The sequence below is a fragment of the Ochotona curzoniae genome, unplaced genomic scaffold, assembly GCF_017591425.1.
Source record: "Ochotona curzoniae isolate NIBS_2020 unplaced genomic scaffold, NIBS_Ocur_1.0 contig_2318, whole genome shotgun sequence".
Lineage (NCBI taxonomy): Eukaryota > Metazoa > Chordata > Mammalia > Lagomorpha > Ochotonidae > Ochotona > Ochotona curzoniae.
Genome location: NW_024465419.1, coordinates 13,605,104 through 13,618,790, shown reverse-complemented (window position 1 = coordinate 13,618,790; position 13,687 = coordinate 13,605,104). Strand labels below are relative to the sequence as shown.

General features: G+C 42.2%; 1 protein-coding gene across 1 annotated transcript in view; it reads left to right on the top strand.

Moving 5' to 3' along the window:
- The window catches only part of SNX31 (sorting nexin 31), a 61,503-nt gene extending 49,262 nt beyond the window's left edge, over positions 1–12,241 (top strand). Inside the window, exons 12-14 of the mRNA XM_040972649.1 lie at positions 2,863–2,940; positions 9,398–9,454; positions 12,115–12,241. Of these exons, the coding sequence (XP_040828583.1) occupies positions 2,863–2,940; positions 9,398–9,454; positions 12,115–12,210 (231 nt within the window). The 3' untranslated portion in view covers positions 12,211–12,241. The remainder of the gene's footprint in view (positions 1–2,862; positions 2,941–9,397; positions 9,455–12,114) is intronic.
- The last annotated feature ends 1,446 nt before the right edge of the window (positions 12,242–13,687 follow it).

The window sequence follows — 13,687 nt, the reverse complement described above, 5'->3', positions numbered from 1 at the left end:
TGGTTTGCCAAAGAGAGACAGAATGATTTAGGCAGTGAAATTGCAAACCTTCTCCTTGCTTCCCCCGCACCGCCAATGTTAAGTACAGCTGTTTCATTACGATCTTTTAATGTAGTCAGGCACAAATGAGTTTGTGAGACATAAACATTCTTTTAAAGGATTCCCAGTAAGGTTTTTATTTCCTTCGAAGTGTGAGTTTTATTGTGGTGCACCCAAGGCCTACTTTGGCTGTGTCTCATATAAATCTGAGTAAGCACTGGGACACATTTCTTTTCTTTTCTCAGCTCTTTATACAAAGCTCAGTCCCTTTATTTATTTAATCAAGGATATAGTTTATAGCCAAGTTTCTCTCTAAACTTCAAAAATGTTTCTATAAAATAAAGTTTGAAGATAAATTTATTTGGGAACAAAACCTTTAAAATCAATGTGCATCAGGGATCTTTCGAAAAGTTCACAAGAAATAGGTGTTATATTAAAAAAAATGCATGGATTTTGGAAAACTTCTTGCACCCAAATAAATCTGTATTTCAATTTGTTTTCCACTAGCTTGTTAAAGTACTTTTGTATTTGTGTACATACATTGTATAGGAATATGACACTAGTCTACACTGTGCTGGATGCGTTCACATGCTTACTGGCTGTGCTAACCCAGGGTTTTGTCTATTTATGATCTGGTTTTGTGTAGGGTACATATCTACCCAGATCAGCAGAGCAAGTTCTTTTTTTTTTTTTTTTAAGATTTGTTTATTTTTTATTAGAAAGGTAGATATACAGAGAGAAGGAGAGACAGAGAGGAAGATCTTCCATCCGATGATTCATTCCCCAAGTGAGCGCAACGGCCAGAGCTGTGCCAATCTGAAGCCAGGTCTCCCACATGGGTGCAGGGTCCCAAGGCTTTGGGCCATCTTCTATTGCTTTCCCACGTCACGAGCAGGGAGCTGGATGGGAAGCGGGGCTGCCAGGATTAGAATTGGTGCCCATATGGATCCCAGCATGTTTGAAGCTAGGACTTTAGCCACTAGGCTCCCTCACCAAGCCCAGCAGGGCAAGTTCTTAACCCAACGAGGAGGCTGAGCCTTGTGTGGGTGTAAGTGCCACATCCGTTACTCTTCCTTATTGGTGAAAGTCCCCTTGTCTTCCCTCTTTGCCTCCCCCTTAAGTACAAGAAACTGCTATCACAGTGTACAGTCCTATGTTGCAAATCACCTGTGTGTAGCCCACTGTTCCTTTGATTTTGCTGTCTATGTCTTCTTCTAAGTCTTCCCTTCATTTTTTTTTAAAGACTTATTGGGCCCAGCAGCGTGGCCTAGTGGCTTAAGTCCTCGCCTTGGACGTGCTGGGATACCATTTGGGCGTCAGTTCTAATCCCAGCGGCTCCACTTCCCATCCAGCTCCCTGCTTGTGGCATGGGAAAGCAGTCGAGGACAGCCCAAAGCCTTAGGACCCTGCACCCGCGTGGGAGACCCGGAAGAAGTTCCTGGAAGAGGCTCCTGGCTTCGGATCGGCATAGCATCGGCCATTGTGCTCACTTGGGGAGTGAATCATCAGATGGAAGATCTTCCTCTCTGTCTCTCCTCCTCTCTGTATATCTGACTTTCCAATAAATAAATAAATCTTTTTAAAAAAAAAGACTTATTATTTTTTATTGGAAAGGCAGGTTTACAGAGAGAAGGAGAGATACAGGGAAAGATCTCCCAACTACTGGTCCACTCCCTAAATGACCAGAACTGAGCAGATCTGGAATCAGGAGTCAGAAGCCTCCTCCACACATATGCACAAGGGTCCCAAGGACTTGAGCCGTGCTCTGTTGCTTTCCCAGGCCTTAAGCAGAGAGCTGGATCAGACGTGGAGCAGCCAGGACATGAACCAGTGCCCATATGCTTGGAGGGATTCCAGTGCTTGGAGGTGGAGGATTAGCCAATCCATCTAGCACATCAGAGCCCGGTTTTCTTTTTTCTTTCTTTTTTTCCTTTCTTACTTTCTCTCTCTCTTAGCAAAATTAATTAGTTAGTTTGAAAGGCAGAGTGAGATATTAGATCTGCTGGTTCACTCCCCAAATGATTGTCCCAGTCAGGTCTTGGTCATGCCAATGTCAGGAGCCAGGAAATTCCCCCAGCTCTCCCAGGTCCCTGGTTTCAAGCTTGCATTACAGCCTGCGAGCAGTAGCTGATCCAAGTGCTTCAGTCCTGCGTCACAGGGAATGTTGGAAGAAAGCGTTAGTCTTGGCTCCCAGCTTTAGATTGGCCCAGCTCTGGCCATTGCCACCATTTTGGGAGTAAACCAGTAGATGGACGATCTGTTTCCTTTTCTCTATTTTAATACTACTTTTCAGATAAAATAACTAAACAAATCTTTTAAAAGGATTCATTTATCTAAAAGACAGAGTTAGAAAAAGAGAAATGTGTCTTCCATCTGCTGGTTCATTCCCCAAATGACCACAATAGCTGGGAGAGGGACTGAATCAGGTCGAAACCAGGAGCCAGGAGCTTCTTCCAGGTCTTTCATATGGGTGCAGGGTCCCAAGCACTTAGGCCATTTTCTGCTGCTTTCTTGGGCACATTAACAGGGAGCTGGATTGGAAATGAAATAGCCAGAATTTGCTTAATGTTGTGCTATGCCACAGTGCCAGTCCCAGAAATTTTGCACTCTTTCATTTTCTTTTCAAAATTAATATACAGCGAACAAATTTCATATATTTCATGAGAGTTTGCAGTATAGCAAGACCCTCCCCTGCCATCAAAACCCTTGAAATCTACCTGTTTAAGCTGCTGTTTAAGGCAGACTTCCACATCAGCTTTGTGATGCCAGGAGAAAGACAAAGAGAATAAAGTTCTCTTCAGGTGTGACAATTCTCTCTCTTAGGCTTTTTTGCTGAGTAGCTGCTTGAAAAAGATGATCTCAGAGAAGATGGAGAAGTCAGCTGCAGAGAACCCAGAGATGGTAAGTCCTCCTTGCTTGGCTTTCCCACCATAGTCCACACTGAGATCTGCCGTGGGGCCAGCAAGTTTGCCTCCCACCGTCACCCTCCATATTGGGAGAAATCCATGAGCCTCCTCCCTGGCCAGTGGTCCCAGGCCGCACTGTCTCCAGACAGGGCGTGTTTTGTCCAAGGAGAAGTCCTCTGAGACTGCGGGACAACTCTACAGCCTCGGCCTCTTTATGTTTCCCTTCCACCTTCCCCAAAAGGAGGCTTTCCAGGTATCTTTGGGGGCATGTCTTCCATGGTGGGAGCTTAAAGAAGACCCTGTAGTTGTTCTCTGCGAAGACTCCAAAGTCTCTTTTGTTGTGTGTGGTGAAAACATCTCTGGCCACTGGAGAAGCCCTTGGGTACAGCTACTCTCCCCGCTGTCCTTTTTTCACAATGCCGAATTATGTATATTTATTAAAAGACTCAGAAACTCATTAAAGGGATTGAAAAAAAAAGTTACTGATATTTTAAACCTTTCGATTTGCTTTTTGTCACCGTGATATAGAAGTCACCAGTAAGAGCACAGTTTAGTTTTTTTTTAATGGTTATAAATGCCAATGTCTGACTAATATTTGTGAGCATAGTTATTTTGCATCATATGTTACTGATCCTTCAAATCAGGAAACTTTTGCCAAGTTTCCCTAATGTTTTCATTTAAATTTAGTTTTTCATTAGAGGGTGGATGTTATCGTTTAGCCTTGACCCTTACTTTGCAACTTTTTTCTTCTTAAAAATTTGCTGCATTTTATTCTTATTTCTATTTCTTGTGGAACTGAAAATAATTTTCTAGGGAAAATAAAATCACTGCCTCTTGTGTTTTTTTTTTTAAAAGATTTATTTATTTATTGGAAAGTCAGATGTACAGAGAGGGGGAGAGACAGAGAGGAAGATCCTCCGTCTGATGATTCACTCCCCAAGTGAGCACAATGGCCGATGCTATGCCGATCCGAAGCCAGGATCCAGGAACTTCTTCCGGGTCTCCCACGTGGGTGCAGGGTCCCAAGGCTTTGGGCCATCCTCGACTGCTCTCCCATGCCACAAGCAGGAAGCTGGATGGGCAGTGGAGCTGCTGGGACTAGAACTGACGCCCATATGGGATCCCAGCACGTCCAAGGCGAGGACTTTAGCCACCAGGCCATGCCGCTGGGCCCATGCCTCTTGGTTTTTGAACAATTCGTTACACACCTGTGGGGAGTGAATCAACTAGGTCCTTCTTGAAAGAGTACAAGATTCAAGTCCTCAGGGTGGGTACCCGTGGGCTCTGATTATTATATATAAAGAAAAAAGGGAGAAAGAAAAGAGCAATTAACTGAAGTAGCCTCATTAAATGGGAGAAGTGCTCTCCGCTGTGGATGAACAAGATGTGAGCTACTTGATGCCGGAAATACTCTTACAGTGAGTAACTGAAGAGCCAGCTCAGTAGATGCAGAAGGGAGAAGTTTAAGACATTGCATTCCTTAGATTTGCATAGAAAATCCTCTTGTTTGGTTTCAAATAGTCAACATGTTTGATCTGCATAAAATCTTTTGTCGCATGCTTTGCTTCTTGGAAAGAAAATTTAAGACTTTCTTGAAAATGGGGTTTTCAAGATGATGTTGTAGGGATGGTTAGATTTCAAGTTGAAATCTCATCTGTAACATCCTGGGCTAAAGGGGATGGTGGAAGGTAATGAGAAATGAGACAGATGAGCTATTTGAACTCATACTGAATCCTGGGCCTCATCCCAAAGGTCACTTGACAGGAGTCACTTTGTGGTTTGTAGCTGTGACAACATGTGACCGTGATTTAGTTGTTTCCTGGGTATCCCGACACATGTCACTTATAGAAGAATTCTATGGGCCAGGGTACAGAGGTCTCCTCTATTCCACAAGTCACATTCTCAGCCCAAGATCTTAATAATCTTGAAGATTCTCGGGGCACAAGGAGAGAACAAGCAAACCCTTCCTCAAGAGTTCCATAAATAAAGCAGATGGCCCAGAAAGCTGATAGAATAGTGAATATTGCTTAATCCTGAAAGAATGAGTCAAAAAAGATGCCTGCTAAATTTAGCTAGCTTTAATCAATGCTTTGAAAATATGAACTGTTTATAAATAGATCATTAAAATTGGACACAAACAGATGCACTAAAGAATAATATTAATACGTACCACAGCAAAAAAAAAAAGTTAAATTCCTAAAGGCAATATCAAACACAATCAAAAGCAAAAAAAAAAAAAAGCAAGTCTTCTAAAAAATATATTCCTATACAAAGACCTAAATCTTACTTTCTTTTTTTTTTTTTGGATTCGTTGCTTCCTAAAGAACTATTTTATTTCTAAATCATATGTGTTCATTAGGAACAGGTTGAGGAAACTAAGACAACACAGGTATCTTACACAAAATAGAAGCTGCTTTCTCTGTCATCTTAAAAAAAAGGCAGGCTGAGATTGGGATGGAGGCTTCAAAATGCCATCAGAGACCTCTGTGCTGTGTCATCTTCCATGTGTGGCTTCAATGTCATGCCCAGGATGAGCGGCGGAGTTTCAGTTACATCCACATATCAGGCAGTGGAATGAGCACGACCTGAGTAAGGGCTCACTTTTTTTAAGGAGTCTCAGAAGTCCATGAGGATTTCTGCTTACAGTTCATTGACTGTTGTCCTAGCATCAGCTTGCACCTAGCTCCAAGAGAGTCTGGTAAATGCAGTTTTTTAGTAGAATGTGTTGCTGTTTCAAGTTTAATCAGGTGTTACTACCAAAGAATAAAGGCACAATGAGTACTAAAGTACTTTCCTAACTATCTCTGCCATGTACAGAATTCAAAACATAACAGGAAAAAAAAGTTCCTATATTTAATCCAATAGATGTATTCCTAGGGAATTTGTAAAAGTACATTACTATTATTTTGCTTTACTATTTGTACAATAATAAATACTATTCACTATAGTAAAACATCAGGAATATGCTGGTAAATTTGTTCTGAATTGAAAAACAGTTTAGATTTTAACTATAACTAATTTGTGTATTCTTTTTTCCTTCAAAAAATACTTATTTGAAAGAGTTACAGAGAGAGAGAGGGACATATCAAAATCTTACATCCAGTGCCCAGTGCAGTGGCTTAATTGGCTAGTCCTTCCCCTTCAAGCATTGAGATCCCATATGGGTACCATTTCATATCCCAGCAGCTCCAACTTCCCATCCAGCTCCCTTCTTGTGGCCTGGGAAAGCAGTGGAGGATGGCTCAAATCCTTGGAATCCTGCACCCACATGGGAAACCCCGAAGAAGCTCTTATGCTCCTGGCTTCAAATTGGCTTATCTCCAGCTATTGCAGCCACTTGGGGAGTGAACTGCTGGATGGAAGATTTTTCTGTCTGTCCTTCTCTCTGTAAATCTGCCTTTCCAACAATAAATAAATAAATAAATAAATAAATAAATAAATAAATAAATAAATAAATAAAATAAGTCTTTTAAAAAAATCTCCCATCCATTGGTTCACATTCACCCTCCAGATGGCAGCAATGTTCAGGTCAAAGCTTCATCAGGGTCTCCTACATAGGTGCACTCTGACCATCCTCCATTGCTTTTCCCAGGCCATTGGTAGGGAACTGGATTAGGGGTAGAGTAGCTGGGACACAGAGCTGCACCAATAGAATATACCAGCATTGCAGGTGGTAGCCTTACCTGCTATGCCATAATAACAACACCTTGTTTCTCTTAAAATTGAGTCTGACCTCTGAATTTAGTTTTCTTTTTTTTTTTTTTAAAGATTTATTTTTATTATGTTTTATTGGAAAGGCAGATATACAGAGAGGAGAGACAGAGAGGAAGATCTTCCGTCCGATGATTCACTCCCCAAGTGACTGCAATGGCCAATGCTATGCCGATCCGAAGCCAGGAGCCTCTTCCGGGTCTCCCACGCTGGTGCAGGGTCCCAAAGCTTTGGACTGTCCTTGACTGCTTTCCCGGGCCACAGGCAGGGAGCTGGATGGGAAGCGGGGCTGCCGGGATTAGAACCGCGCCCATATGGGATCCCAGGCGTGCAAGGCGAGGACCTTAACCACTTGTGCCATCGCGCCAGGCCCTGAATTTAGTTTTCTAAAAAATGGAAAAGAGCAAGATAGTTTTCTAATTTCTGTTTACCTCATACCTCTCCCTTTCCAAATACCATTGCCATCTCGATTTTTCTCTTCATTTTTCTTTCATTTGAGGCCAGGTAAGACTGTTTGAAAGGTAACAGGTACTCCAAGTGTGTTTGTATTCTGTGACAAGGAGGGAAAACCAGATACCAGATACCAGGGTTAGTGGCATCTGATTTAAACAGACAGCACATACATATGGTAGCAGTCACAGAATGATGTGAGCAGAGCAGGGCTAATGAAGTGTGGAAGAGCCAGGCGGGAAGTTACTCTGGAGGAATAAATGACTATTGGAGTAATAAAAAATACTCTATTTTGGGGAGTCTTTTTTTTTTTTAATTTACATTACTTATTTGAAAAGTAGAGAGAGCCAACTCTGATGCACTGATTGACTTCTCAAATGCCTGTAAGAGCTAAGGGCTGGACCAGGACATACTAAAACCGGAAAGTGGGAATTAAGTCTAGGCTTCCTAAGTGGGTGACAGGGACCCAGCCACCTGAGCCTCACTTGCCACTTTCCAGGAAATGTGCATTAGCAGGAAGTTGGAATTGGAGGTGAATGTGCTTTCCCCAGTTTTATTCCCCCTATTAAATATTTAAAGATGTGTTACAACAAATCAAGAACATGATCATAAATTTGCTTAACATTGGTGATAAGTTCTGGTTTCTTTTCGTGTAGGGAAGTGAATAGGAAAGAGACTAGAAGAGAGAAAAAAACTAAGAATTCCAACTGTATTTCATAGCACAAGATTATAAACTGTAATGTAATGCCATAGGATAATTAACAACATATTTAACATTATAGTGTTTACTTATATACTGAGATTTAGTAGATGATTTTTTGAAGTAACTGAGCTAGGCTTTAAATATTTGAGCATTTCTATAAAGAAAACAAGCACTTTTGCTGTCATCTGCAGGTGTCCATGCTTACCACTGGAAATGTCGGACTATGAGGTGCTAAGCGGTGTGTGATTGTTGGAGAGCAGTGCTTTGCTTTTCCGTGACTTACCCTTTCCCTCCAAACTCTGGCTAGATCAGGTTCATTGGGTATGCCAGACACTGCTTTCCTTTACAGATCCTTCTCCATCTGCCCCACCAAGCTCTGTGCTCAGGAGACTGAGCTCTGCTTTCAATGCTCGTGCTCTCCCTGGGGTTGCCATTGGGAAGCCCAACAGAGAGACTGGGAGCAGGGAGTGAGACTGGGATATTTCTCCAGTCTTGTCCTGCTTGCTTTCAGGTTGGTACAGCCTTCTACTCAAGGCCATGGCTGCCTCTACTGCTGTAACTGCAACTACTCTGACTCCAGCGGCAGCTGCTTCTCGTGTCCCTTCAGACCTAGAGATGATAAGAATTCTACTCCTGTACTGACATTGTGGCATAGCAACCTAAGCCTCCATCTGCAATGCTGGCATCCCATATAGGCATTGGTTTGGGTCCAGGCTACTCCACTTTCAATCCTGCTCCCTGCTAATCCACCTGGGAAAGCCACAAAGGATGACCCAAGTACTTGGGCCCCTGCAACATAGTGGGAGACCTATAAGAAGCCCCAAGCTGCTGGATTTGGCCTGGTCCAGCCCTGGCTGTTGCAACTATTTGGGAAGTGAATCAGTGGATGAAAAAGAAAAAACAAAACAAAACAAAAAACCACCTCCCTGTCTCTCCCTCTCTAACTGTAACTCTTTCAAATACAAAGGTAAATTAATCTTAGGAAAAATATTCTCGCCTCCATGCAGCTCTTGTAGCTGGCACCTGCATGGCCCCAACATCCCAACACTGGTTTTACTCCTGCCCACTCATCCCTTAAGCAGCAGCTAAAGAGTTCTTGTTTCAAAGTCTGTTCCCTTGCCTCCCTGTTGTGCCATCTGTTTCTGCAGGAACCCTGAGCAATGTATTAAATTTACCTGTGTCCAAGAGATCTATTCAAGAGTCTTCAGCTTGAATTGGATTCTTTATGTGACTCATGGGGCCTTTGGTTAAGCCTCACTTAGCTCACACTTCCCATACGAATTGGAGCTCCATGGCTTATTTCGGGATTTAGCTGTACCTTGCATTTTGAGTGAAGTCCCTTGCCAAAGCTGCATAAAATCACAAAATCCAAAATCCATAGGCAACCACTCTTGCTAAACACTGGGAACTTGATTTAGACCCTGCCAAGCGAAGGGGGAATGCATGAGTGACAAGCAGGTGCACCCGCTGCCTGGCAGCCTTCGGGATCAGTAAGAGGATTAGCGTGGAAGGAGGGCTGTAGTAGCTAAACAGAGCATTTGTGTGCTTGCCTCTCTAGGTTGTGCTGACATTTAACTAATCTATTTAGCAGATTGAAGTTCCAGAACAAAGCAAAATGAAAAAACACCACATTCTGCAAAACCGGGTCCGTGAGTACAATTATGGTGTTGATGTAGTGTCGTCTTAGTCGATCTGCCCTTGGCCTCCCTTTACTCAAAGTCATTCTTAAAAAAAAAAAAGTGAGAATTTTTTTTTCTGACAGTTATCCTATGTAGCCTAGGCCCACAGGAGGGCCAGCACAGAAATACAGTGTTCTTATTGTAAGAAGGCTAAGGGAATTTTTTTACAAAGAAATTTTCCAAGAGGAACACAACATTCTTTGATGATTTTTTTCTTGCCTATGTCCCATGCATGTTTTACAAACCCTTGTTTATCATTGGTATGCTTTAGTCTATCTAGCATATTTTATTTCACAGGTTTTCTGCAGTGTTTACTGTATAAAACAGCTTCTAAGTTTCTAAGCATGCTTTTAGGCATTTAAGTCTGTCATGCAGCTAACAAAAGGAGAAAGAGTTGTCAGTGTCAGCATGTGTGGGCACTCCCAGCCCTTAGTCTGACCATTTCATGTCAATGAACATATTCACCTCAATTCTTCACATCCCCATCCATCAGTTAAGCAAACTGGGTCCCAGAGAAGGCTAATGGTTTGCCCAAATTTGCACAGGAGTTGATAGTGGAAGGAAGCAGGAGTCTGACCTTGAAATAGTGCCTTTAACAGCCTTGCAAACCCTTCCTTTCTACATCCAAATCTGAGGGTAGGTGCTGAAATCAAGGTGACCCCCTAAAGTAAATGGGTTCTCTGTGTGTTCTAGCTCCTGTTGGTGTCTGGAGTGTATGCAAAGGCCCTCATTCTACAAGGACAAATAAATATGCTAATACTTAAGGACCTTTCTGGAGTAAAAAAGCTCAGAAAAGAACCCCATAAATGCTGCTTTTCCCTGTCATAACAGCCTTTCTGGCTGCTTAGATCAGAGATAGGAGACAGGACTCCACCACTTACTGGCTGTGTGGCTTCAGGTAGATCAGGCAAATTCCTGGTGTGGTGGTGTACCTGATTAAGCTACTGCAGCACTGGCATCCCATATGGGTGCTGATTCAAGTCATGGCTGCTCTACTCCTGATCCAGGTCCCTGCTGATGGCCTGAGAAAGCAGTAGAGGAGGATAGCTCAAGTGCTTGAGCTGCTGTGTACCCATATGGGAGACCCAGAAGAAGCTCCTGGTTCTGGGCTTTAGACTGGCTCAGATCCAGTGTACCAGCAGGTGGAAGCGCTCTGTGCGTGTCTCTCCTCTCTTTGTAACTTTTCAAATAAAAATAAAATAAATCTTTAAAAAGTTCCCCCAGTTGGTGCTAATAGGCAACCAGGACTGAAACTACTCATCCTAAAACAAACAGACCTTCAAGTGTGGCCTCTAGACTTGTGTCAGCGTTACTTGGGTACTTACTTGAAATTCAAATTCTCAAGCCCAAACCAACTGGATCAGGAGCTCTGGGACCACACCTGGTTCTGCATGTGTTTGACAAGATGAGAGTGATGCATGTTCCACTTTGAGATCCTTATCCTAGAAGAACAGACAAAACAATGCAGCGCAACCAGGCCCAGTGCCCATGTTCTTTCACTCGTCCTCCTGATGAGTAACAATCCTTTACTTCTGTTTGAGAGCTTTATTTATTTATTTATTTATTTAAAGGGCAGAAAGAGAGAGATTTTGTATCCACTGGTTCACTCCCCAGATGGCAATAACCATAGGGGTTGGGCTAGGCTGAAGCCAGGAGCCTGGAATTCCAACCAGGTCTCTTACAGAGATGGCAGGACCATCTTTTGTTGTGGATTGGAAGCAGAGCAGCCCGGACTAGAACCAACACTTATATGGGACACCAGCATCACATGGACCCATCTCATGCTGGGAGCAGAGCCCTTGCACCAGGCAGGTCCAGCTCTACCAAATACCCTCACGTGGACTATCCTGAGCCATATGTTGTGGGAATTCCTTTCCATGGAGAACACATGTGATCTTCAGAACAGCCCAGATGTGATTACTAAATGTTATGCTTAGTTTAAAGGCTAGGGAACCAAACAGAAGGGCTCATTAACTTGCCTTGGGTCGCACAGGCAACAAATGGTGGCCCCTGAAATCTCAACTCAAATTGTCTTTGTGTTTAAAAAATAAAATTAGCTTTGTTTCTTTAACCACTTGGCCATGGAGCCATGCTCCTCTGGCAACAACACCTCTCCCCCCGTGCCCCCCGCAAAGACTTCAGTTCATGTGGTTCATGTGACTGTTGAAGTAGTTGCCCAACATCTTCATTCCCATGTAGGCTCAAGCTTGCTTTCCAAAGCCCTGTTGCTCTAGATTGCCTAAATACAGAAGGCAAACTTCTTCCTTACTAGGAGTATATGGCAATCACTGGCTCTTAAAATTCTTTAAAATAGCATAATATAGGTTTTTTAAAGTTTGTATTATTGAGGGATGTGAAGTAAAGGTTGTGAGTGGAAGGTTCAAAATAATAAAGCTTCAAGAGGGGCAATAACTCAAGCCTATCTACTCCTTCTGACCAACAGGGGGAACCCTCCTTTGCCAGAACAGAAAATAGCTACTGCAAAATATCTATAGGAATGAACCAGGGCTTAAACAAACAACCTTTCTGGCTCCCTTTTAATATTATTTTAACCTCTGTGGATTTTTATTGTTATTGTAGAAATTATTTCCTTCACTCACTTACGTTTCTGACCTCTCTGTTGCAGCATAAAGACTCTCACAGCTTTCTATTAAGAAAAAGCAAGATTAAGGCCACCGAAAATGATTGTGTTTTTGGGAACATAAAGGAAGAAGACCTTTGAAGAAGTTGCATTTTAAAAATATCCCTGGTGGCTTTCTCAAGACAGTAAAGAACTTGGGCATTGAAGATGGGCTTCATCGTAAACTGGAAAAGGTGGAGCTTCTCTATACTAAGGTAGACCATGTTCATCAAGACTGCAGATGCAGTTTTATGTTGATGTAGCATCATGGAGTCTCTATAGGTTAGGATAGTTCTTTAGAAAATCTTATAAATGCTTTGGGGTCAAGTTCTAAAGACTTAACATAATAAGTATTGCTCTGGGGGAAATATAGCAACATTGAGAAAGTAATCTGGGCAAGGGGGACATGAGGTACTCATTTGCTCTCACATAACTTGGAGCCTGACAACATGGGAATACAAAGTAACAGGCTGCCCCATTGCTATCCTGCTGTTATAAATGTATCCTGTCCTTAGAATACTGAATTCAATTCAGCATTCCTCATTATTATCTCAGACAGAAGGAAGCCTCTGAAGTTGCTGTCAGATACTTTCAAAGTCCTTAGCTTTAGAAAAATATATATTCTCTGACCATATTTTTCCATATCCAGTTTATCTCACAGAAATTATTATCATTATATCTAGAATGAAGATCACAAGAAGAGAGGGACAGAGGAATCTATGCAGTGGAATTAGAAAAAGCATAGTATTGTGCCTTTTTAAAACTGGGTTGTATGGCTTCTTACATAATAAAGATAACATATAGTTTAAGAAATGTGGAATTTTCTGATTAAAAATCCTAGAAATGATGTTTTTGAAATGTAGCACCTATGCAAACTCCATACTATCTACAAATCAATACGTGCAGCCATGATTTCTAGTACCTTTAAGTTTTAAGATTTTAGGCTTCATTTTTGCAAAGTTAAGTCATGGACATCCCAAGTTTTCATGGATTAAAATGAGTATATCTATGGGTTAAGATTGCTTTCAGGTAAAAATGGAAGATTATGTCTATTAAGCCAATTTAAGAATAGTCAAGGTCTTTCTAATAAATACCAGTATAAGAAGTGATGATGGATAGGGGAATGTGGGAAGATTTTGTTTGGGTAAAAGGTTGTTTGTATTAAACTGACCGAGATGTGACTGCAGTCTTTGCAGGTCAGAAGTTGCTCAGTGTCACCATCAACTGTGTGATGAGTGTTCAAAGTGTAGTGTGGGCCTGTGTGCTGAGGAATCTTGCGGGGTGTGTGGGAACCTCAGGAAAGCCTGAAGCGAAGGCAGACTTTGAACAAGGGGGCACACTCCAAAATGGCAGGTAGTCAGGATGGGAGAACAGCCAGGGAACCTGCCGTGCCTGCTGTGGGCCAGCAGGGTTGGAGGTTGAAGGGGGAGTTAGGAGATTGAGCTAAGGAGTCAGAAGGATCTGCAGGGTGGTGACTTGAAAACTTCATGGAAATGGAGCTAAAAAGGCAAGGTACAGAAAATGTTTTCATCTGTTCAGTGCTTTCAAAATATACATTTTTTTTCATGAATTTCTTTGT